The sequence below is a fragment of the Trachurus japonicus genome, chromosome 4, assembly GCF_045865225.1.
Source record: "Trachurus japonicus isolate A0001 chromosome 4, Traja_1.0".
NCBI classification, from domain to species: Eukaryota; Metazoa; Chordata; class Actinopteri; order Carangiformes; family Carangidae; genus Trachurus; species Trachurus japonicus.
In genome coordinates, this window is record NC_140910.1 from 16,126,946 (window position 1) to 16,150,677 (window position 23,732).

General features: G+C 42.2%; 1 protein-coding gene across 1 annotated transcript in view; it reads left to right on the plus strand.

Annotated features, from left to right (window-relative positions):
* xpr1a (xenotropic and polytropic retrovirus receptor 1a) overlaps positions 1-23,732 on the plus strand; it is a 62,610-nt gene that overhangs the window by 23,887 nt on the left and 14,991 nt on the right. The window contains exon 3 of the mRNA XM_085774329.1: positions 21,185-21,286. Within this exon, the coding sequence (XP_085630455.1) occupies positions 21,185-21,286 (102 nt within the window). The remainder of the gene's footprint in view (positions 1-21,184; positions 21,287-23,732) is intronic.

A 23,732-nucleotide genomic window follows, 5' to 3' on the forward strand; every position in this document is an offset into this window, starting at 1 on the left:
TCGCCCCAGTCTGAGGGAGAAATGGCGGCGAAAAACACGCAATAATGCTGCATTAGAAAGAAATGAAAATCAGTCATTTATGGAGAAGTTAATGGAAATTTAAAAAAAGATTCACCAAATTATTTTCTGTGATGAGCTGTTAAAATAGTTCACCCAGAGTCACATATTCATAACAGCTGTATTAAGAAACAATAGCAGTCTGTAATTTGTTCTTTTAGCCTAGGCAGATACTATACTATGCCGTGGGCCATCAGGTGCGTTTTAACCTCTCAGATCCACAGATGGCACTCAGACAATCGGGCACGCACCGAGCTGGTTGGCGGTGATAATAGCTCCCCGCTGAACAGCATCTGCTTGACATCAGTCATGATTGGCTAAGGTGGGAGTTGATGCTTGCGATTGGTTGATGGCGGTTAGATACAAGCTGCTGATGCTAGCCGCCCGGTTGCCTGGATACAGCCATCCCTCACTGTGTTAGTGGCCTTGGCAAAGTGACGGACAGCATAAGTGCTCTGCAGAGAATCTGTTGATTCTGCTGAGAATGTCTTTATCTGTGTATCCGTCTATGTAATGGATCTGTATCGTTCTCTGTGCCACAGTATCTCTTCATCTGTCGTTCTCATTCTTTTCATCACTGTGTGTTTGTGTGTGTGTGTGATCTGCATTTGTCATTGCATCATTCAAAAGTGAAGTAAATAAATGCGAGTGGACAATAAGTGGGTTTCTCAAATCCTTGTGATATTATTTCAAACTCAGTCACTTTGGTCCAGAGTAGGATACTATGACCTTGTGCTATCGTCAGGTGAAAATTTACACTTGGACCCTAGAATAACAAAAGATGAATTTTCATTCATTTTTACAATGGATATTCATGGCTCTCAGAGGATGAATCCTTCTATGTTTAAAACCTTTCAGAGCTTATTTTTGCAGTAATGACCAACTGTAATGCATCTTCATTTCGTCACTTCTGTTTGTTAAGACCTAAATTAGTGAGAGAGATGCAGTAATCTAGTTGGACCAACGGCCGTTCGCTGCACCATGTGATTCTCTCTTCATTTCTGCATGCTCTGGCTGCGCTCCAGACCCTGAGCTCAGCAGACCGCCTGCTAATTTGTTTCTCTTGGTGGTGAGACGGACTCCAGCACTGCACATTCTCCTGGACACTTGAAGACTCTTAGGGCGTCTGTGTATGTGTGTGCGGTTCCTAAGAGGTGGCCCCTTTTCGTCTCTCTGGGAGCTGGCCGTGGAGCGCTGCCATCCTGTAAACGTATTCGTATTTCAAACACACTGTTAATCATGCGCACACGTACACATAAAATAGCCTTCTAACCTTTTTTAGCAATGGATTACTCAGAGAAAAATGTAAACCTGAGATAAAGACAATAAAAAACAGAGAGTGCAAGTTAGACATTTGAGAAGAAGAGGAGGAAACGGACAGGGAGAAAGATTTACGCGAGAGCTCTGCAGTCATTTATCTGTGCAGACAAAGCAGATGAACATTAAGCAGATGATCATTAAACTTAATGTGCTCAGTGGTCGGTTGAGTGACCAGCAGAGCATAAAAAGACCTACAGTTGGTTCTCCACAGCTGGACCGTAGTTAAACAGAACCTTTACGACGTCCCTTAACCTGCTAAATCACCTGGGAGTTGGATTTGTGCGCTTCACAGCGGCAGGAGCATCGATGTTTTTTCCATCCGTGAAAATTTTTCGATCTGACCTCTCCTACCTGCACAAACACTGAACTCTTTGACTTCCCGTCAGCTCCTGTTGTTGACATCCCCCCAGCCACCTCAGCCCCTCCCTCTCCGAGCGTCTCTCAAGGCCAGTGACATTCTCCTGTTGAACCCTTGCCTCAGTTGCCTTGACAACAGATCTCTCACTGGGCGGAGTACCACTCACTTTCTCAGCGATGGTGCAATAAGTGCTACAATTATGTAAATTCCATTCAACCAAAGTGTTTTTGCAGATCAAACATAGCTGGTTGAAAAGCTTCAGGCCCGATGCTTTCAGCTCTTAAGTTCCGCAGCAAACAATCTGTGCTGCATTGTTGTTTTACCGCATGACTCTGGTCCTATCCTTTGTTCATCCTCTCTCTCTTTAACACCTGGTATTTGGCGTGAGGGGAGTGATGGATTCAGGAATACCATCGGTCTATGATCTAAGTAGATAAATGTGCAGGCACAGCGTTTGACAAGTACAGACCCAATTTTAGTAGACTGATCATTCTGAAAATATTAACATTTACTTCAAGTACATGTGACATCCCCTCTGTCTCCTATCTTTAGTTGTGCAGAACCTTGTTGTACTTTGCAGCATATCTAAGCCGTGTTAGAGTGACGAATTTCCTCACTTTACTTATTCATGTTCTCTTTTTTCAATCACCCTCTACGCTTTTACATCAACTGTTTACAACCAAACTCTTGTGTTTACCACAATCCTGTTAGCAGAGCTTTAGTTATGGCTGTTTCTGCATGGGCTTGTGTGCATTTTGGAGAGAAAGTCTTGTTCTCGCTTTCAATAACAACCCGTCCCTAAGGGGGAGACTCTCAGGGGCTGACACAGTTACACCAGCAGTGTTTGCGGCAGAATTTGGCTTTGGCACGAGCTCTATGCTGTTACGAGACTTGAAGTGTATCCCTGGAGAGCTAGGAGCTTGGATCTTGGTCTGTCACTGTGTTGCTATCCCTCTCCCTGTTGTCTCTGTGCAACCTCTCCACTTATTGTAGCGTAGTAAGTAGTAAACTGCATGAGTGTACTGTCTTTTCATTCAATAGAGGAGGGACTGCATCAGAATGTCATCTATATGGTGAATCATATTATAGTTATTTGGATCATGAGAACGGAGAGTGGATGTGTATGTATGTATGTGTGTGTGTGTGGGCTTGTGTTACTTATGAGGATGAAATGGACTGGGCATGTACATTACAGATAATTGTTGTCCACAGGGGGTAATGCTGCAGCTAAGACCACAAAGCTGATGCCACCTGTGGAGCTTTGCCACTTAGGCTCTAGTGTTTTTCAAGAGAGTTGATGCTTTAGCGTCATAGTGTAGAAATGCCTCTGTTTTAACTCGACAGCTCCTCATTTATTTCATCCTGAAGGTCATTTTCACTCTCCAGTTCTGCTGTTGCTAAATTGTAATAAATGAATGACAGATGTTCCATAGACAAAAATTACATAATTTTCAAGCAAACATCAGAGAGGATGTTTGTATTTTTTCACTTTGTATGTAGGGGCATTTGTAAACTTGTGTCTTTATGCATTCATGTGTGTCCTGTTGAGAAGATGTCCACATGATCCTTAAGAGAGGAAAAGCACCAGTGACAGTGACTCTGGAGTATGTCATGATTACCCGATACAGATGGATAAAAGATTTTGAGGACTCATAAATATAATACACATGTCCTCCTCAGTTAATGTCACTGTAGAGCTCCACTTCACCACAAACACAACAGTGTGTGCAAATGCAGCTCTACCAGTGGATTAAGGACGATTCAGTGAGACCGTGTTTGTCGGCGTTTGCATGTGTGTTTGTGTAGATGCTTGCTTGAAAGGACTCTTTTGAACTTCGGGGCAGTGCTGGTCTTTTGTTGTCTGTCTGTCAGTCGCCCACGCTCTCTCTATCTCTACACCCCCTCTCACTCACCCAACATCCACCCCATCCTCCCATCCTCCAACCACAGCTACACACTCTTTCATCTCCCCTCTGTTGGATGAGGAGTGAAGGATATGTGTGTGTGTGTGTGTGTGTGTGTGTGTGTCCCTGTTTGTGTATGTCAGAGTTCTTGTGTGTATGAACGTGTGTTTGTGTAGGTCTTCACAGTTGGTGAACAACAGCAGAAATACGAACATTTCATCAGCAGCATTTGACCCTTCACCTTTTGTATTGTTGTCATTCATTGTGCGACTCGCTCATTTTCACATTAGCAGTCTGAACACTGGCGATTGGAGGCTGCTGCTGCTGCTGCTTACACACACACACACACACACACACACACACACACACACACACACACACACACACACAGTGACACAGTGACTGTGGAGCAGACTTATATCGATTGTGCCCCTGGTGTCCTCCTCCTCCTCACTGGCATTAGAATGACATTAGAATACTAACAACCCCGATATTGGCCACAAATAAAGGTCACTATAGACAGGCCACAGCGGGGGGATGTGGCACGTCACATAAAAAAATATATATTGCACAGAAAGCAGTGTTTGTGTTGAGATGAACTGTATTAGTGATTATTATCAGATCATCTGACCACTTGACCCACAGAAAAAGGATTATGAGCATTTCTTCTCAATAAAATAGTTGTAACTGGATCTAATTTCTCAATTTTTTTTGGATAAACATTGTAAATTATAAGTCAAACCTTAAACTCTGAGCATTGTGATGGGTACTTTTCATTTGTTCTGATTTTTATTTATTTATTATAATCTCTAAATTACATTTTTTAAAAAGTCTGATCAGTCCTAGAATGGCTGCTTTTTAAATTTTAGGCCCAAGCAGTGAATGAGTGGAAAGGCCTGTGCTCTTTTGCTATCCTCTGTTTATGTGCGTAATTAGACGTGAAATGGGCCTAAGGATTTCCTTGTTAAGGATTTTCCAGAGGGACAAACGGGACATAATAGAATTCTTTAGATTGACATCTAGCTGTATCCATGGTAATGCAGGCAGGCAGCTGCACCCATTACCGGGCCAATGCATTCAGTAATGTACACGCACGTACATACCACACAGAAAAATGCACATGTGCCACACACACACACACACACACACATACACATACACATACACATACACACACACACACACACAGAGCCTCATTAGGGATTGCAGAGGAGGGGCTACACCTTCCTCCTCCGTGAGCTGAACAGAGGAAAAATGAGATGAGAGGTGGATGGAGACAGAACAGCAGCATGTCACTACAAGAAACAAAGCACTGTGGTGGTTTGCTGTGAGTGCACATGAAAGAATTGCTTCTAGAGGTCAATATACGGCAAAGGAATGTATTATAGCTAATAATTTATACTTTGACTGTGCAATGTCAGAGGTTGCTAAAGGGAGAAATGGCCGTCATCTAGGTGGTTGAACCTCCAGCTGTGTTTTCTCTTTCTCAGCATTGTACTGTCGCCCTCTCTGCAGAAGCCTTGTTTGTCACTAGCTCTGTTTTCTGGCCTCGATCCATCGCCTGCTGGCCCCGAGGCCAAAGTCCACTCAGCTGTAATCATTCCTCTTTAGCCTGCCAGCCCACACAGGACCTTTGCACTGTCACTGCTACTGTTGATAGTTAGGAAACACTGCAACAGCTTCAGGTCCGTCACAGTGCGGTTCATAGGCGGACAGACAGCTGAGGGAGGGGGGACTGTTATGTAGAGGTCTGGTGCTGTGGGGAGACTAATATAATTCAGACGGAACATGCTCTCAGATAAAGTTACAGGTGCTTATTGCCTGAAGTCTATGTTTGCCTGAAGCACCACACAGGCAAAAACTGTGAAACTCTTTACAGGCTGAGATATTAGCGCTGGACATGTGAGCATTCATCAGTTAGACAATCATGTAGACGCACAAGTGCTTGTATGTCTATAAGTATGTGTTTACAAGTGCATTCATGTATGAGGATTACATATCATTTCCTTGGAAGAGGGCCCCCACAGTGCCACACACACACACTTACAAGCACACACATTCAATGCTTCAAATAGGAACAGATATGAACAACATGTTGCACAATCACACACACACCTGATGAGTGGCTAAAACCATTTGAAGCAGTGACCGTGTGAGCTCGTTGTGGCTTTCTCTGTAAGACATTAACAGTCTTAGTAGGGGAGGAGTCAATCAACTGTTCTATTAGTGTATTACTGTAATAAAAAGAAGAATTTAAAAGCCAGGAACATGCTGCCTGACCCAGACTCAGTCTGAACTCATCCGAGTTCAACAGTAAAAGCATTTTATCTCATTACGTATGAAAAAATTGTAAATTTCTTGTGTGCCAAAATATAAAGTCTGAAAAACAGAATAAAAATACTTTATTTGTTCAATGTGTAGGTCCCCTCTAGAATGTGTGTGCGTAAAAAATAAATGCAATGAAAAATGCATAGTTGAATTAAAATAAACATTCAAATTAAAGTAAAGTCAGTGGTGTATATTTTAAGTGATAAAGCAACTACTTGATTTGTAGAACAATAGCACCAATACTGACTGAAACCATAAGCACTTTAACAGGCTTTGCCACTAAGTGTGTAATTGACCAAGTGTGATTAATTGCATCCACGTGTGTGAGAGATCACCAGCCTGCATTAAAAAAAATCCAACTCTGTCAGAGGTATGAACCCAGCTGCTCGCCGTGGCCTGTGCCGCAGGGTTGATACCTGTAGATCCAACAGGCCACATCCACAGGCCCCGCTGCCTCATCCATCACAATGAAGGTGTTTGTGTTGAGCACTGCTCTGCTCTGCGGCATTTTAGGGCCCTTGAAGGACAGTTAAATCCTGCTATAATGAATAACCCATCAGCTAGTCTGGGCCACAAGGGCCCTGCTTGTCTAATCCATCATATGCCGGGGGGTGCTGCTCTGCACAAGGGGGGTTGTGGAGCCACAGTAGTGGGGTACAGGTGTGTTTCCACATACAGTTGTTTTTGCAGGTGTTAAGTCCTGGTGTAGCTGCAATGATTTGAAAACCTCTTCTTTGTTACTTCTTAAATATAAGTGTAGGAACTACTGTAGGAAAACAACAGAAAGGGTGGAAATATGGAGGCAAATATGGGATGTGCTTTAAGTGGGGGTGGGGAACATGGTGGTGTGGGGGTGAGAGGCAGAGGTTGCCCTGGTCCACAGGGGTTTGAGAGACACAAAGAGCTGCAACTCCCAGAGGACACTCCTCCATCAGCCCACCCTGCTTTTATTACTGGCCTGATTAAACTCACCCGCCAGCCACTAATGCAGCTATAATATATGATCTCTCTCTCTCTCTCTCTCTCTCTCTGTCTCTCTCTCTCTCTCTCTCTCTCTCTCTCTCTCTCTCTCTCTCTCTCTCTCTCTCTCTCTCTCAGGTATTCTTAGATCTGTAAGGACACGCCCCTGTGATCTGTCACATGACTAGCTCCTGAGACAAAGACTCATTAGCATATTTGATAAATGTTGTATCCTTTGCTATACCTTGAATAACTGTGCTGTCAGTGTATTTTACATTTTGTAACCTGTGATCCAAAACAAGAAAATTAATTTCATCATATACAGAATCAAATTGCTAAAGTCCTGAATGGCTCAGCCAATATTTGTGATCATCAGCTACTCTCCTCCAAAATAAGGCACATTTTGTGGGGCTGTCTCTGAACACAGATGTTTTATGAAGCTGTGGAAACATTAAGACAGTAAGACATAAATCTAATGTTGTGTTTTCTTTCTTCCACATCTGCGATGATATTTCCTGAAACACAGCTATAGATTCCAGGCCAGACAGAGGAGGAGAGGAGTTCTTTTTATGAACACACACTCCCAGCGGGGCCTTCAGTATAAAAGGCTTTTCATGTTACTGTGCCAACAAGTGCCTGGAGTGTTGACTCCGCTACGCAAAGGGTCGGTGTCAATCTAAAGGTTAGAGTAGTGCCAAATCTGCGGTTTGTCTGAGGGAGTCTAGACACAGGGAATGAATCCTCAACAGCTGTTTCTGAGGTGCCTTTGAGCAAGAAAGTTTATTAATTCTCTGCACTGAGAGAGCTTAGAGCTTCGTTATAAACAACCATTGTGACTGCTCAGTGCTGTTCATCATGGGACATAATGATTTTGCAGCTGTGTATCTCCTGCCTTTCCTCTTTCGATGCTTGACTTGAAGCTGAAGTAAAGGCAAATACCCCATCCACGACTAAAACGCTCTCCTCTGGTGCCTTTTAGGAACATGCATAGGGCTTAGTTTGTGTTCTGGGAAACTGTGACTCTGATGTTGTTTTATTTATCCATCTATCATGGCCTGGTGCTTTTCAGTCTCATTTCACAGGCAGTTGGTGTGTACCGCGCCTTTTCTCTGCTCAGTGAGATGTGCAGCCCGGCCTAAACAGAGATCACAGTATTGATTGCTGCCTGCACAGAAAAAAGGGATGTTGCTTGCCATGCAATACAAAGGTACTGAGTAGGCCTAATCAACACCTATTGATTCTTTTCCGCTGACCGCTTCCTCTTGGTATGCAGTTTTTTGTTCGTCATGCCTGCTGTGAATTGTGTGTGTGTGTTTTTTTTCTTTTTTTTCCTGTCACTGTGGGGATACATTGCTGCTGGGTATGGCCTTTGTCTTAACATAGGAATAAATTAGGAATAAATGAGTAACAGTGAGGCTGCATTTTATCCCATAATCAACCCTGATGCACCCAATCATGTTGCTATCATAGAGCAATATCCAGATATGGGTGCACGCACACATACACACAAGCACAGAAAAGGAACACCTGCTCATTCGCATGCATGCACACAGTGACACAGTGATGGGAAAGCAATTGGCTGCAGCAGAGGAGAGGCCAACTCCCGGAGTTGGTTGCTAATGGCTACAGGATCCTGGGGAGCGGGTAGAGATGTCGATAATGACAATGTCACTCCCAGCCAACCAGCTCTCAAAAATGGAACGGGACACACACGCTCTTACTCAAACACAAATGCAAGTCTATTGGTGCATTTATGGTGCACGCATGCGCACACACACACACACACAAACACACACACACACACACACCTAGACGCTGTAATAGAAGAGCAATTTTCTTTCAACCTGGTGCCTGTGTGTTATTATAGATGTCAAAAAGCAACGCTGCTCCAGAGGGCCATTTTAGCCCTGTGTGCAATGTTTGAATAAAGCCCCCCCCCCCCCACTCTTTTACACTGTGGGTCTTCTAATCAGTGTATTTTCTCCATAAATGTTCATTTAAAATTCAAGGTCAAGCTATGACTTTTATTGTTTTCTGCTCTGTTTCTCTTTTTGTTTGTCCATCGCTGCTTTTGTCTCACATTAATGGCAGTGATTTTTACATTTTATTGCCAGTCTGCCCTTTTCATTAAGTGTGCCCTGGTCATCCAGTTTGTTATGGATGCTTCGGCGGTTGGACAGTTCATTTCCTTATTCTATCCATCAGTGGTGTCAAGTGTTTCCAAGATGCACAACAAATCAGATGGCAGCAAGCGTTAGTCTAACGATCTTATCGCAGTTTAATTTTCCACTTTAAATACAGGTGCCTCATTCTGCAGTATATGACTTTTCATATATTAACACACTGGTGTTAATAGTTTTTATCGCGCTATTTTTATCGCTCTACTGACCGGAGATCTCCTTTGTCTTATGACACACTGTGTGTTTCCAGTGTAACGCCAAGCCAACCAGATTACTATGGTGCTGATGTAGATGATGTAAGGTCATGCAAAACCTACAGGACAGCTACTGTTCACACAGACAGTTATGTCGAATGCCAGTCATCACCAAGTGAAGTGTGCGTGAATGGAGAAGTGGAGCAAGACAAGATCTATTGATTGTGAAATTGTAATTGAAAGCCTCTATAGCTGTGTGTATCTACTATAAATACAGCTGGGTTAGGTTTGTGTTAGATACTGAAAGGTAACCACGATAAGATCAGCTGTGATATTCTTTATTTCTTTTGAACAATTTGATTTTTACAACTTTTCCTTCTGACAGTACATCCCTGCTACAAGCAGCAAGTGCAATGCAGCTGCAAACAAATTTCCTCTGTGGCCTCCCAGCACAGGTCTGGCCCTGTTCTGTGTTACATGCACTGAGCCATGGATGCTATACCCACCCTTATTCCTTCCACGTGGCTACATATGGATCAGTAGGATGAGCTTAGAGAAGAGAAAAGATGGGAAGAGGAGGAGGAACAAGAAAGAGAGGTGCTAGCGGAAGAGGTAAACAGACATTCTTCTCCAAGAGGAGCTGAGGGAGTGGTGACAAAGAGGTGACAAAACAGAAAAGAGTTGTGAAAGAAAAGAGATTAGAGCATCCAGTCCCCCAGCAACACCACCACTACCAGCAGACTGGTAAAATGAGACATCAGCAGCACAGTCAAGCATTCCTTGTGCTCTCTGCTCTCTGTGCACAGACTAGATGATGATTAATATCACTCATGTTTGTGTAACACCGAGAGCAGAACATGAACCTTATTGTTATCTTAATGAGGCATGACCATGTGGAGCAGCCCTGACTAATAGGGTTAAAGCTGTCAGTTCACGATCCCGAGGAGAGACTGGAGACTATCTGTATCTGTTCACACCACGGTGTTCATACCATGTTATTTAGTTTCCTGTGCTTTGATTATCCAGAGGAGATACTGTGGTGATGACAAAATTAAGTAATAGTTTACTAGACATGGAGAAAGCTGTAGTTTCCTTAGTCAGTTCCTCTTAAAGATCTTAAATTGTACTTCCAACTGTATTTGTAATAGACTATAAATTATTATCATTAACTCCACATGGTCATTAAACTGTAGATAATGACTCACCCCCTCTCTCTAAGATAATGTTTAACATTGTAAAGTGGTTATGGTCCAAAACAAATCAGTGTCCGCATACAACCCCTCTATTGGTATGTGCTACAATCTCTCACTTATCCACCAGCCTTCCTGCTGTCTCCGTCGTTCCCTCGCACTCTGCACTTTCTCTGTCTCCTTGCTCGCCTCTCCTAATTTTTTAATTAGGTTTTGCTTCATATAATCTTCATTTTTCCTGCTCAGTGAATCAGTGAATAATTTTCCCAAGAGCAGCTTGGCATGTTGAGTCCCTGAGCTCTGCGCTGCCATATTGTCCGGTCACAGTCATAACAGGCTCATAGTGTGTGTGCATGTACGAAATTGAAGTTCTGTGATTTAGAGCAACACCTCCAGTACCAATGTTTTTACAGACCTCTAGAAATGAATGAAAGCTTTTCTACGAAAAACCTGCCATGCACTTGATGGTTCACCAGGCTTCCCTGGAGCTTTAGAAAAGTTGTGTTATTGAGGCTGAATTTGTTTTCATCTCAGCCACCCTGTGCAGACAGATGTTCATGATTAGCACAGATGTTTCATCCACTCTCCTTTGAGTCCTGACTTCTTTCACCTTTTAGGGCGCTTTGCTTGCAACCGTAACTAAAAGATACTGTTGTCGCACTAGAGGAAAACCAAAACAAGTAAACACTTTCTACATGTTAACAGTTTCTTATGATTCAGAGATGCAGTTACATATCTCTCTCATTGGCCATTCATTCATAATTCAACTGTTATATACAGCACTTAAAATAGTTTTGTGTCAGAGGAGGTGAAATTAAAAATGGAAGCATCCATGAATTGTGTACTGTATAGTGCACTTGAGGTTGTGCAACCATTGTAACACACTGGCCCTCCAGTTTCACTAAATTTAGTTTTCACTAAGTTTTCAGCTTTTGTAATCAGGGCTGAAGTATGATCATAGTCAGGTGTGTGTGTGTCCATCATGCTGCCCTCTGTCTCTGACCATCTGATCAGAACAGTGTTTCAGACTGCAAACTTGTAAGATAGCCTGGATGTTGCAGTGAATACTGAGTAACTTTGATTTAATGATCTAATTAATTAAAGACTAGCCAGCCAGTTATCTGCGCTATTTTGCCAATCAGATCAGATCAGATTGAATTACCTGTGATTCAGAAATCAGAAACTGCTGGATGACGTTTGTCTAAAATAAAGGGGAGGAGTAACAATAATGTTTTAAATTAAAAGAGCTATTTCATATTAGCATTCAGGCTTAAAAAGTTATGTAGTTGCTCTCAGAGGAGTCATCTCACACTCACCTTACAGGCTCCACAGTTGTATGAAAGAGTCTCGATGAAAACAGACTTGATCGCTCAAGATTAGATTTGCTCCAATTATTGTTGAATGAGAGATGTTTGCAGTGCGTGAGTTTGCATACTGAGACATTGATACTTGCCCACATCCTTTATTGGGCTGCTGCCACATGAGAAAAGTCGGCATTATCTGAGAGATTGCAGACAGCATGAAGAAACGTGATATTAACAATAACATCGTATTATGGGAAGTATAACACATGGTGATGGAAACAAAGTTTGTTCAGAATAGACAGCAGCACTCAGACCGCAGGTTTAACGTGTGCTTCATTTCCTGATGGACAAACATGTCTTTAAATATTCTGGATCTCAAAGGGCTTAAGATGTCTGACAGAGTTTGAGAGACGTGATTGAAGCTGCAAAGTCCAGTGGAACATTTCCCCGGATGAGATGAATCAGACGGCGTTCTCACACTGTTATCAGTTTGCTTTTTTTCCTCTCTCTCTGTATCTACCTACGGAGAGATACAGGGAGTCAGTTAGACTCTCTGAGAAACTGTGCTGATCTTCAAGGCCATGCGTGGTGCTGGGAGGAGAGAGAGAGACAGAGAGGGAGAGAGAGAGAGAGAGAGAGGTCTGGGCCAAACTTTCCCTCGCTCTGACTGTCAGAGATAACACTTCACAGCAGCAGCTTAGTTAAATAAGAAGAGGCTGGGAGGAAGGAAGGGAGAGAGAGACAGGGAGAGAGAGAGAAAGAGAAGCGATAAAGACAGAGAATGAGGGAGGAGAATTGTTTAGACAAAGACACACAGACTGACTTTGCCTTTTTTACTGCCCTATAAAGAATAAAGAGCGTGAGTAATTAACTTTCCCATCAGCCCCTGGTCAATAATACTGCTTTCTGTGGACCCCTTGGTCGTCCAATTGGAAGAATCTGTGGCCTATTTCTCATCCCCGTCCAATTCCACCTCATCTAACTCATTCCTCCGTCTCCTGTATTCCTGTTTAACTTCCCCTGTGCTTTGGACCATGCCCATTTACCCCTCCACTGAACTCCAAATTGACTCAGCAAAATACTTTTTGTTTCTTTGGTGTGTCCTGCAGTCAATTGGAGAGTTTACATTTCGGCCTATAGGGATCAAGATATATCAGTATAGAAGCATGCTGAAAATAGAGCAAAAGGCTAACTACAAGATCACAGAAGTCCTCACACACATCCATTAGCACATCAGTGGGCTCTGTCTGTTGTTGTTTTTGTTATTGACAGAAGTCTTAGTCTGTATAACAACAAACATGACCCACTTACTGTAGCTACTTCACGTGGGTCTCAGAAACTTTGCCTGTTAGCGTGCTTTCATGAGCTCAGTAGAGTTCACTCAGGTAATTGCTGCGCAGTGAAAGGTTTTCAGTTTCTACCTATTATATTCACTGAGTCTCAAAGTTACCTTCATTCAGATAAAAGTCATTTTCTGTCTCTGGTTCCAGAAGCAGAAGAAATTATCCTAAGCTGAAATATCTGCTTCCACATAGGACATTAACTAACCCACTGACTCATAGATGTCCTCTACAACAGGCCTTTCTCATGAGTCATGACGGACATTAAGACTTAATATAGTAGAGAAGCAGGTGTTACTAATAACAATAACAACGTCTCTGTTCAAATATGTCAGTGAGCCGTGACAGTGTGACAGTCAACAATACCAGGACATGGAAAGTAATTCAGCTGCGATTAATTTAGGCCTGTCACAGTTATTACATAATCGCCTGATGGCAATCATTTGAGCTGACCACAATCATTTAGCTAATTGTTAAAATTGTTTCCATTCATCTGTATAAAAACAGCTGGATGAAACTAACAGAAATTTCATATTTCCATCACTAAGTCCTCGTCGTTTTTCACTGTTTGAGGTTTGACTGGTGCTCTTTTGATGACATCATAAAGTGGTGGTGGTCGAGGTGACCACATTTTAACGAGCATCTATTGACATTAGCATCATGGATTTGGTTGCAAAGCCAAATGGCAAATAGAAATTCAGTTTTTATTTATTTTTTTCCAAATTTTAATGTCAATAAATCACTCTTCTTTTTCATAAGTTGTATTAAACTATGTTTAGGCTTATATTATAATGGTGGCATAAAATGATCAGAAAAAAAAACTCAATTATTTGTATGGCAATTACTCGTCACTAAAATTTTATGATTGTGACAGCGCTACATACATTCAGATTTTTTAAAGCTTTGATTTACGTCAAACCATGTCTTGTACACAACATAAGAAAAATGGCACCACTAAATATAACCTCACAACATGACACAAAACTGAGCAGTTACTGTATATGTACACTCACCTTTCAACCCAGATTGATTGCTAACTCTCATATTTACTTTCTTTATAATGAAAAGGAAAACTCTCCATGGTGAACCAAGAGGTGAATCAGGTGAAGTGCTCCTTCAGTATCTGTTTATGTGCACAGAGGATATAGTTACACACAACACAACACTCATGTGCAAGTGACATCCCACTCTAATTCACAAACCACCTCTCCTCTACACCAGCCTTTGGTGGAGATACAGGAACGAAACACCAAACAGACAGTTTCTTCTTTGACAACGCTCTTCCTGAGAGTTTCCTAAGAAGAACTGATGCTTTTACAGTAGTTTTGCCTCCTATCCTTCTTCCTTTCTATATCATATCTTGTTATTTATCCCTCCATCACTTCTTCTCAAAACCTTTCCCTTTTCCTGCTCTCTCTCTTTCTCTTTCTCTTTCCTTACGACTCTCCCATATAAATTGTCCTCCAGTGTGTCTGGGTGTGTGTTTTCCCTCTGGTCCCCAGGATCATCTCACACCCCATCTGGCCTCTCACACGCACTCTTTCCCTCTCATCAAGTATTCACTTGGCTGCTGGTAACATACCCATCACATGTGCCTCTCTGTCTCTCTCTCTTTCTCCCTCCCACTTTCTTCCACATGCAAACGTATACACTACACACACACACAAATATATTAACACTTTGCAGAATGTGTTGAGTGTGTGATTCTCTCCATCATATCATTTTTGCTACTCTGCACAAGTGTAGTTTATTCTTTTTGTTAGCTGCTTAGCTTGCAGTCTAGCAGTATAAATAGTACACAATAGATAGGGGGGCTTCACTAGTTCCTCATCCTGCCTCCGGTCCTCCCAGGCAGGCAGTCTAGCCAAGTGAGTGTGCATTCTTAATGCTCCCCTGGCCTCGATGAGAGAGATGATTGGTAGAATTAATTGTGGCTAGAGGGCCGAATGGGAATAAGTGAGGGAAAAAAAAAGGCGAGAAGGAAGGAGGGCGGGGAGGTGGTCTGGCTGGTTTTAGTGTTGTGTTTCCCTCTTTAAAGCATGGGACTGGGGGATGTTGAAATTGTTCTTATGCTCTCACTCTGCTCGTCTCTCTAGATTAATATTAGCCCAGAGTTAAGTCAACCCCATTCTCTTTTATAGCTCTGTTTGTCTCTCTTTTTGTTTGTGATTTATACCTGTGTGTTTGGTGGGAACAGATAAGAGAAGCTAATACAGCGACAATCATAATGTAATGGTCCCCTCAGCTCCCCAGACAGTAATGCTATCAGAACATAGTTTATACCCCACAGTGAGGTGTCATTAAATGGGATAAATGGAGCATAAAAATAGGGACATCCAATTTGTGTGTGTGTATAGGGGTGAACAAGGCGGGGGGGCTGTTTGTGTGCCTGTTTGTTTTTGGAGACTGTGAGGAGATTGATGCTGTGTCCTCACCTTCTCTCCTGGCTCCACTGTAATGACAGATGATATCTAAGGTTCCTAACACAGAGGAAAACCACCGCTCCCCCTCTTCTCAGCACCCTCACACCTTCCTCGTCTCTCCCAACTTAACCCCGACAGATTTCCAGCACATAACAGGTGTTATAATAAAAGTGAACCATAAATAAATGAATAGAAAGCCAAATTGAAAGCTCAACCAACACACTCTGTCCTTGCAGCAAATCCAAAACAGTTAGGAGTTGTGGGGGGGATGTGATACAGAGCGTCGTTTACATGTTTGTGTTGGTTGTTGTCGTCCCTCAATCCTCCTCTTACCGTCAGCAAGTTAGAGGGTCTCCATGAAGGATTTATGTTCTGGTTTTATGGGGTCGCGTCACACAGTGGCTGTATGGGAATATAAGAAGTTGGGGGTGGGGTGTGTGTGTGTGTGTGTGTGTGCAGGGTTAGAGAAGTAGGGTTCAGGGGAAGCTGTCTCATCATTTATTTATACAATCTACAGAAGAAGGGGTTAGTGGAGAGAGGGGGGCTGCCTTCTACGAGCCGCCCCGGGAATACTGCAGGACAAGAGTTGTTTTTTTAGCTACAAGCTCAAGTCTTTGTCTGAAAAAGTGAAGCCAGTGAATGAACACATAATAGCAACTCAGTGTAGCATGCTGTCGTTAACTTAAACACAAATCCCAAAAACCCACGACGCACCTGCATCTCATGTTGTTGTTTTTTAGCTCTTGGTACTAAATTAATTGAACACCCTGAAGAGATTACGTACTGTAAAGAGTAAAAACACATCTAATCTATTTACTGGCTTTGCTTCGTTCTATGTAACTAAAGCCGTAGTTCTTATTAATTTATTCTTACAGTAATCAGTATTCAAATGAAGCATACAGTACAATATCAAGTCACTTTAGGTTCTCAGAACTTGGACACAGTGGAGACAAGTGTTATGTTTCTAATTATTTGTTTGATTTAATTATTGTGTATATTTACTGGTCATTTTTAAATTGATTGTTTCATCAGTTGGTCTAAAAGTGTGTGTGTGTGTGTGTGTGTGTGTGTGTGTGTGTGTGTGTGTGTGTGTTTGGGGGTGAGAAAACATCATGTAGACTTAACTGTTGCTGCCAGTCACTGAATTTATGGTTGTGATTTACAGTAGTTGAATGTCTCTAAATCTAATCAAACCACATTGATTTTTTTTCCTTTATTGATTAGCTGTAGAGATTAGATCTTTGATAGTAGTTCCAGTTGTATGCAAAAGTTTGGGCACCCCTATGCTAATTCCATCATATTTGCATGAATGGAAAGAAGTGAATATAATGCCTGCAGACAGATATTAAAGGGATGTGCAGTTTTTTCCACACTGTTAGTTTTTATGCTCCAAAACATGAAATATCTTCTTCCTTCTGCCTGTGCAATGTTTCCTGTTCCTCTGGCTGCTACATAACCCTAAAGCAGAATATTTCCATCCCCCATGGAATAATTTTTGGGCAAATTATCAACATTTGTTTCCAAAACGACTCTGGCTTATCCAGATACTGCTTCACACACTTCAGCAGCTGTAAACTCAGTTTTTTCCCAATACAGAAACATCTTAGTTACTGACCTCAGATCTACCGAATAGGCCCAGAGTGAGATATGAACTGTCAGGTCTAAAATACTCCACTAAACATGCAGTTTAAATACACACTCACACTCTCACACACACACACACACACACACACACACACACAGTGAGTAAGCGGAGGCATATATCACCTCATGCAGCCCTGCAGGGACAGAGCTATTATTCCCTACTGAAGCGCTCCATCATCATCCCTTGGTCACACACAAACACACACACACACACAACATGACACGAATGCCAGAGCATTTCTGGCCGCAGGACACCTTTTACCATTGCTGAATGAGTGGGTGGGCAGGTGCTGTCTGTGCTGTGGTGTCTCTGCATTTAGCAAAGAGAAAGTGATGCACCAGATGTTTTATGTTTATCTTTCTGTCACAACTTGTAAGAATGATTTGAAAGAATACTAAATCTTTTCTATTTTGTTAAAGCTCACATTTCCCACAATGTCTCAGACTTTTCTCCTTCTCTGAACCCCTTTGGTGAACGCTGTTGGACCCTGGGAACCCATCTCTGTTATCATCTACACAGACAAGTGATAATGAGAACCCATACTGTGTCGCCGAAAGAGAAGCTGTCAGATTTACAGCAGCACTGGCACCATAGATTAAATTAAACATACGCTGCATGCATGCCACAATATTTGACTACAGTTTTTATTTCCCTAAATTAGATTTCATTGCATCTGCAGTGTTGTTCAGCTCATCCTAGGAAGCAGATAAAGAGTTGAGTCGATGTAATTATGAGATGCTAATGATGCTCATTGGTGCTAAAGCTGAATGATGGTAAAGTGTGAGGCAGTTTGAGACGAGATGGATGACAGAATTGTTTCCGCAGCAGCAGAGATTTTTTTTTAGCAAAAAACCCCACTGTGAGCACCGGCTCTGCCTTTGTTCTTACACATCACACGCCTCATGCACTATAGTATATGAACAAAAGCAGATGTGAGTGAAACTATTGATATGTGTAGCCTATGTGGAAATGCATGCACACACACCTACACTAGTGTGTGCAGCGGTGCACCAGGTCAGCAGGAAACAAAGAGGCGAGCAGATGCAGGGCCATTTCATAACCCCTCTTCTCTTCTACCCACAAACTGCCGTCACATCTACACTTTCATCCAACACAACTCCAACACACTCCATTAGTCAGAATCCAGGTGGGAGAGGAGGAAAATTCTCACAATAAATATTCATGGCATATATCCTTGCAAATGTAATTTAGTGACTGACAATCTCTAATGAAATCAGAAAACCACACGAACAGAGAGATTTATCCACACAAATTGCAGATAATGTTGTTGTTGACATTTTCCTGATTCCGGGATCAAATGCCACCTGGCATTTCCAGGAAAGAGCTGCTAAAAATGTAGAAAAAAAAAAGAAAAAAGAAAAAAAAGAAAATATTTTACCTGATTAAATTACATCAGGTGTTTCATGTCAACTATATTAACCATCAATTGTTAACTCTAAGTGACACTGACCAGATTTATTTTAAAGGTAATGTTTGGTGCAGAGTCAAGGCAGCCACAGTTCGTCTTGATGTTTCCCTCCTGCAACTCCTTAGTGCTCTTTCATTAGCAGTGTAACCTTTTACTTTGAATTACAATGCAACTCTGTCTGCTGCTCCGGTCAGACTGAAGAGGCGTATCGGACCATTACTCACTCTGTCCTGACACACTAACCAGCCATGGTGCTCAGTCATTCGGCCGACCTTATAGCCAGTCGATTGGTCAGCAGTTCAAGCAAACAGACAGTCGTCCATCCGTCTGCAGCAGCCAGCCAGCCAGTCCGGCCCGTCAGCTGCAAGGTGCTGAGGAGGCTCAGCTCTGCATGGTTGTAGAGCTGGAGGAGTTGTGACTGCAGCTGAACTGTGCAATGGGGCAGAAGTGTGAAGCAGATTGGAGACCATCTGCTTCCTTCTCTGTCTCTCTCTTCTTTGTCTATCTACATCTCACTTTTTTCTTTTAGTAGATGAATCTTTTCTCTCATCTTTTGTTTTTTGTCTTCTCATTTGGTTGCTCTTCCATCTCTCTCATTCATAAACTCTTCTTCTTTGCTATTGCCTACAGTAATTGGTTCATACTGGACTAATCTCAGCTGCTTTTTCTTTCTTTATGTGTAGTATACACAATTTTCTTTTCTCTCTCTCCCTGTTTTGTTTTTTTATTTGTTTAGACCTCACCACTATCATGTCCCCATCTGCTATTAATGTAACTCCATTTCTTTTTCCTCTGTCTCTCTGCATCTCCTGTCTTTCTCCTCTTTACCCAGTTAAAGTCACTGTTGATCTAAGGTGGAAGTTTTCTCCTATTTGCAAACTACATGTTCATATCCATAAAGTGAGGTTAGATGTATGCTGGCCAATTTTTCAGTTTTTTTTCCCATGGCTGTAATGATCTTGTTTTGGATGTTTAATGAGCACTACTTTGATGCTTTCAGAAGAGTTTCACCAACAGCAGTTCTGCTGTAGGAAATGATTTGTCCTTCAAAGGTATACTTCAGGCCAAACAGCATTTTCACGGTTTAATTAACTTTTTGTTGATTAATACATGAGGAGGTAGTCTCTCATTTATTTTCCCTGTAAAGCTGTTGGGTTTCGTCAAACATCTTTTCACCTTTTCATCACAGTCTTACACACCCCTGCTGCTCATGTGGGCTTATATATAGTTGTGTGTGAACAGCGCTGTGATATTGGCAGGCTGCAGCCTAGGGCATCACTTTCTTATTACTGTGTTGAATAGAACAGCTCTCCATCTACCAGTTTGTAGTCAGGGTTCACTTTATATAATAGCTAATGTTTACACAGCGATATCACCATTGGATCTGGAACTAAAGGACAAGTATCCTGAAAAAAAACAAAAACCTGCATCTCTACTGATGCTGCTTGGAATGAATCCTCATTTGACATTTGGGTCCTGGTGACACTGCAGGTCTAAATGTTAAGAATGTCAAATATTGATGTAATTTAAATGAAAGGCACATGCTCTGGGTAGATCATTGGGTGATATATGTCTGATCTTGCAGGGAGCTGTTATTCCTGTTATTATTATGTTGTTGTTATTATCACAATGTTTTGTTGTTAACTTAATTGCATACAGGTAAAGAACTAAAGTGACAAGCAACCGTGTTTAGTGAACATAAAACTAGAGCTATGTAAAGTATGTGGACCAGACCGGTGCTGACATGTCGGGTTGTGTCAAGTGTCAGGTAGCTTGCTGTGAATCGGACAGAGGATTATTTGAGACAGAGCATCAATGCTGATTGAATTGGCTGGTCCTGAAAAAGACATCCAGGGTTTTGTCTGACAGAAGAGAGACAGGAGGAAGCTGTTGATCTAATTGTAACTCTGAATGGATGTCTGTTCACTGTGGTGCAGACAAACCCTAGAGGAACACACCCACAGGAAGAAGTTTTTTGGAAGATTGGTTGGAGTTGGTTAGGACACCTGTCAGGTCACAAGAACATAGACACCAAAGTGAGCAAATGTTTAGCGCCTGAGCTCAACCTGCTAATCACATTCACTTCAGTTACTGATAATAGTTACAAATCATTCACAGTTATGAAGTTTGTTTTTGTATAGCCTTGGTAAGGCAAATATTTTCCTTCATTATTGAAAATACGACTGCAGAAGCTGCAGTAAATTTACCAAGATTAGTGTTTCTTTGACAGTAAACCAAACTTGAAGACTTGCACTGTAAAATGTCAAAGCAGGAACAGGAACAGGAACGTCCAGGACCAGTCCAGGAAAACTCTTGACATCCTTCAGTGCTTCTCAACACAATATAAACCATGTTTTGGCTTTACGTATTAGCTACGAGGTGTGAGCATATGTGAAGTTATGAATGGGTATCACAGGAAAAAGCATCATAATCAAGAAAGTCTTAAGTGAGTGAGCAAGAAAAAAATGCTTTATACATGCTGGAGGTAAATTTGTTTCCTGGGGCAAACAGATAATCACAATTTCCGTATCTGTTTTCTTTTCTTTGTGCAGTCACAGATGAAGACACAGTGAAGAGATACTATGCCAAGTTTGAGGAGAGGTTCTTCCAGACCTGCGAGAAGGAGCTCCTGAAAATCAACACATTCTACTCAGGTATTTATTGATTCTGAATATGCATGAAAGTGATTGGTGCAGACTTTATCACATCACAGTCCAATAAGAAAAGTGGTTTCAGATGAAATAATTGAAACAGCTACAGTGTTATTATTAAAAGAGCTGTTGTATTGATTGTACTAATCGATTACTTGTAACAACAGTGGGCTAATTTCAGTATAATTTAATAACAGCTATGGTTTATGATTGATTGATTTTGCAGATTTGCCCCATCTGCAAGTAAACTCTGTGCCACAACTTAGTTAAATTTATTTATCTTACAACGAATCTGCATGAGCTGCATATTAACACATTTTATAGGCAACAGATTAAAAAATAAACAATATTTTGAGCAAGGTTTATTTCTCTGTACTGAGTTGAAGAGACCTGTGTTGCAAATTTCAATGCCAAACAACATTGCCTCTAACCTTGACCATTTGATTGAAGTTGCCAGTGGTTGGTGTTGTTTAGGGGAGCGTCCTGCCTGTGTGTATTTCAGGGAGAGAGGGGGTATGTGTGCCATGTAACATGAGATGGAAGCCATAATATATTCTGGTATTCTGCTACCACAAGGTTGCCTTCTGGTCTTGAACTTCAGCTGGAGGGGGAGTTTGGGCGACTAAAGACAGAGAGTGCCTCCTCTAGAGGCCGTTTGTGAAACTGCAGCCTCTCGGGGTCAACAGAGGGCCAAGGCTGATTGGCAAGGTTGTTTTAGCTCATAACGATGGCACATTACTGGCAGATGAACGACTGGAGCAGCAGAGAAACAGGGCATAAATCAGTGGAGGCCTAGTTAGAAGGAAGCCGATTTACTAAAGTACAGAGGAAACTTTGAACCTTTTGAGTTTTTTTTTTCATCTTGATCGCAGACATAAGATTACAGTTCACTGCTCCAAAGGCCGTATCTTATTTAGTAAGTAGGCCTTCATTACCCTTATCATAATGTACTGCTGATAGTGTCAACTTATTAATTTTGGGTAGGAGACAAGGGGGTGACTGCAATTTTTCTTGCAATGTTATCTAAATAATTGTGCTACCCATCGGGTCTTTGATTTTTTTTTTTTCTTTTTTTTTTGGGGGGGGGGGGATTTACAGTGTGACTAAAGTATCAATAAAATGATAAACAAAATCATCCATCCATCCATCCATTAGCTATACCACTTATTCATGCAGGGATATGTGGTGGGAACCAATCCCAGCTGACCCTGAGAGAGGGCGGGCCCTGAACAGGTCGCCAATATATCACAGCGCTGACATATGGAGACAAACAACCTCACAGGCTCACAGGCATTGACACCAATGGGCACTTTGCCACTGAACCCAGTGTAGTGTGCATGTGTTACTTTGGACTGTGGGAGGAAGCAGGAGAACCTGGAGGGAACCCAGAGGACATGCAAACTGCACACAGATGTATTCAATGCTACATGTGATGTGTAATGTTCACAGCACAGTCACATCACATCAGTATTACAGTGAGTGAGTCATTCTCTCTTTAGCAGATGGGAGGTGTGAGATTGCTTAAATGTTGTGCATCAAAACATTAGTGTCTCCTTCCTGTCTTGTTTATCCTCCACACACACACACACACACACACACACACACACACACACACACACACACACACACACACACACACACACACACACACACAGGAGGCAGAAACAAGACATTACAGAGTTGTTTCCAACAGGCAGCTCTATCAGATGCCAGATAGTGTGAGTTTGTGTGTGGTTTGAAAAAGCCAGTTGTGAGAGAGCGAGTGGAGAAAGTTCATGTGCTGACTTTACACAAGACGCTTGCCTCCACACAGCTTTTTCCATCCATATCTCTGTGAAAGGGGTCCTTGACCTCTGGAAACCATTCCGCTGTGCTGCACTGAGATCCGGCCCGTTGGACAACACTTTCATCATCCAGGGTTAAACACACACCAAAAAGAGATTTTTGCAGACTGTTGGTTCAACACAATGTCCCTTCATCCTCTCTGTTTCTGAAATCTGAGGAGGAACAACGGACAAACCGCCCCAGCCACCGACACCTGTCTCTTTCAGGTTAATTAACCCGACACAGATGAGCTGTTCAGCCGTGTCCTCTGCTGCTAAGTGCCACTACACTCCCAGACTCTCAGATTTAATCTTAACCCACTGTGACAGGTGTCGGGGTCTTTACTTTCTCAGGCCTCCTCCTGCTGTTGCAGTCACGTCTTAATCCCTGCATTGTCATGACGGACAGTCCTCGTACAGTAGGATAACAGACATGTTTAGATGTCAAAGGAGCAGTGGCATTCCTGCGAGGCATGTAGTGTGATATCTGGAAATAGGTGTGTGGGTGTGTGTTCAAGCTACAACAAAAAAAAAAATGCCTCCGGGGAGCTCTCCACATCACCACTGCTGCTGGTTTTCTCTGTTAAGGACAAGAGGAGCAGCTACAGGAGGCTCAGCTCCCCAGA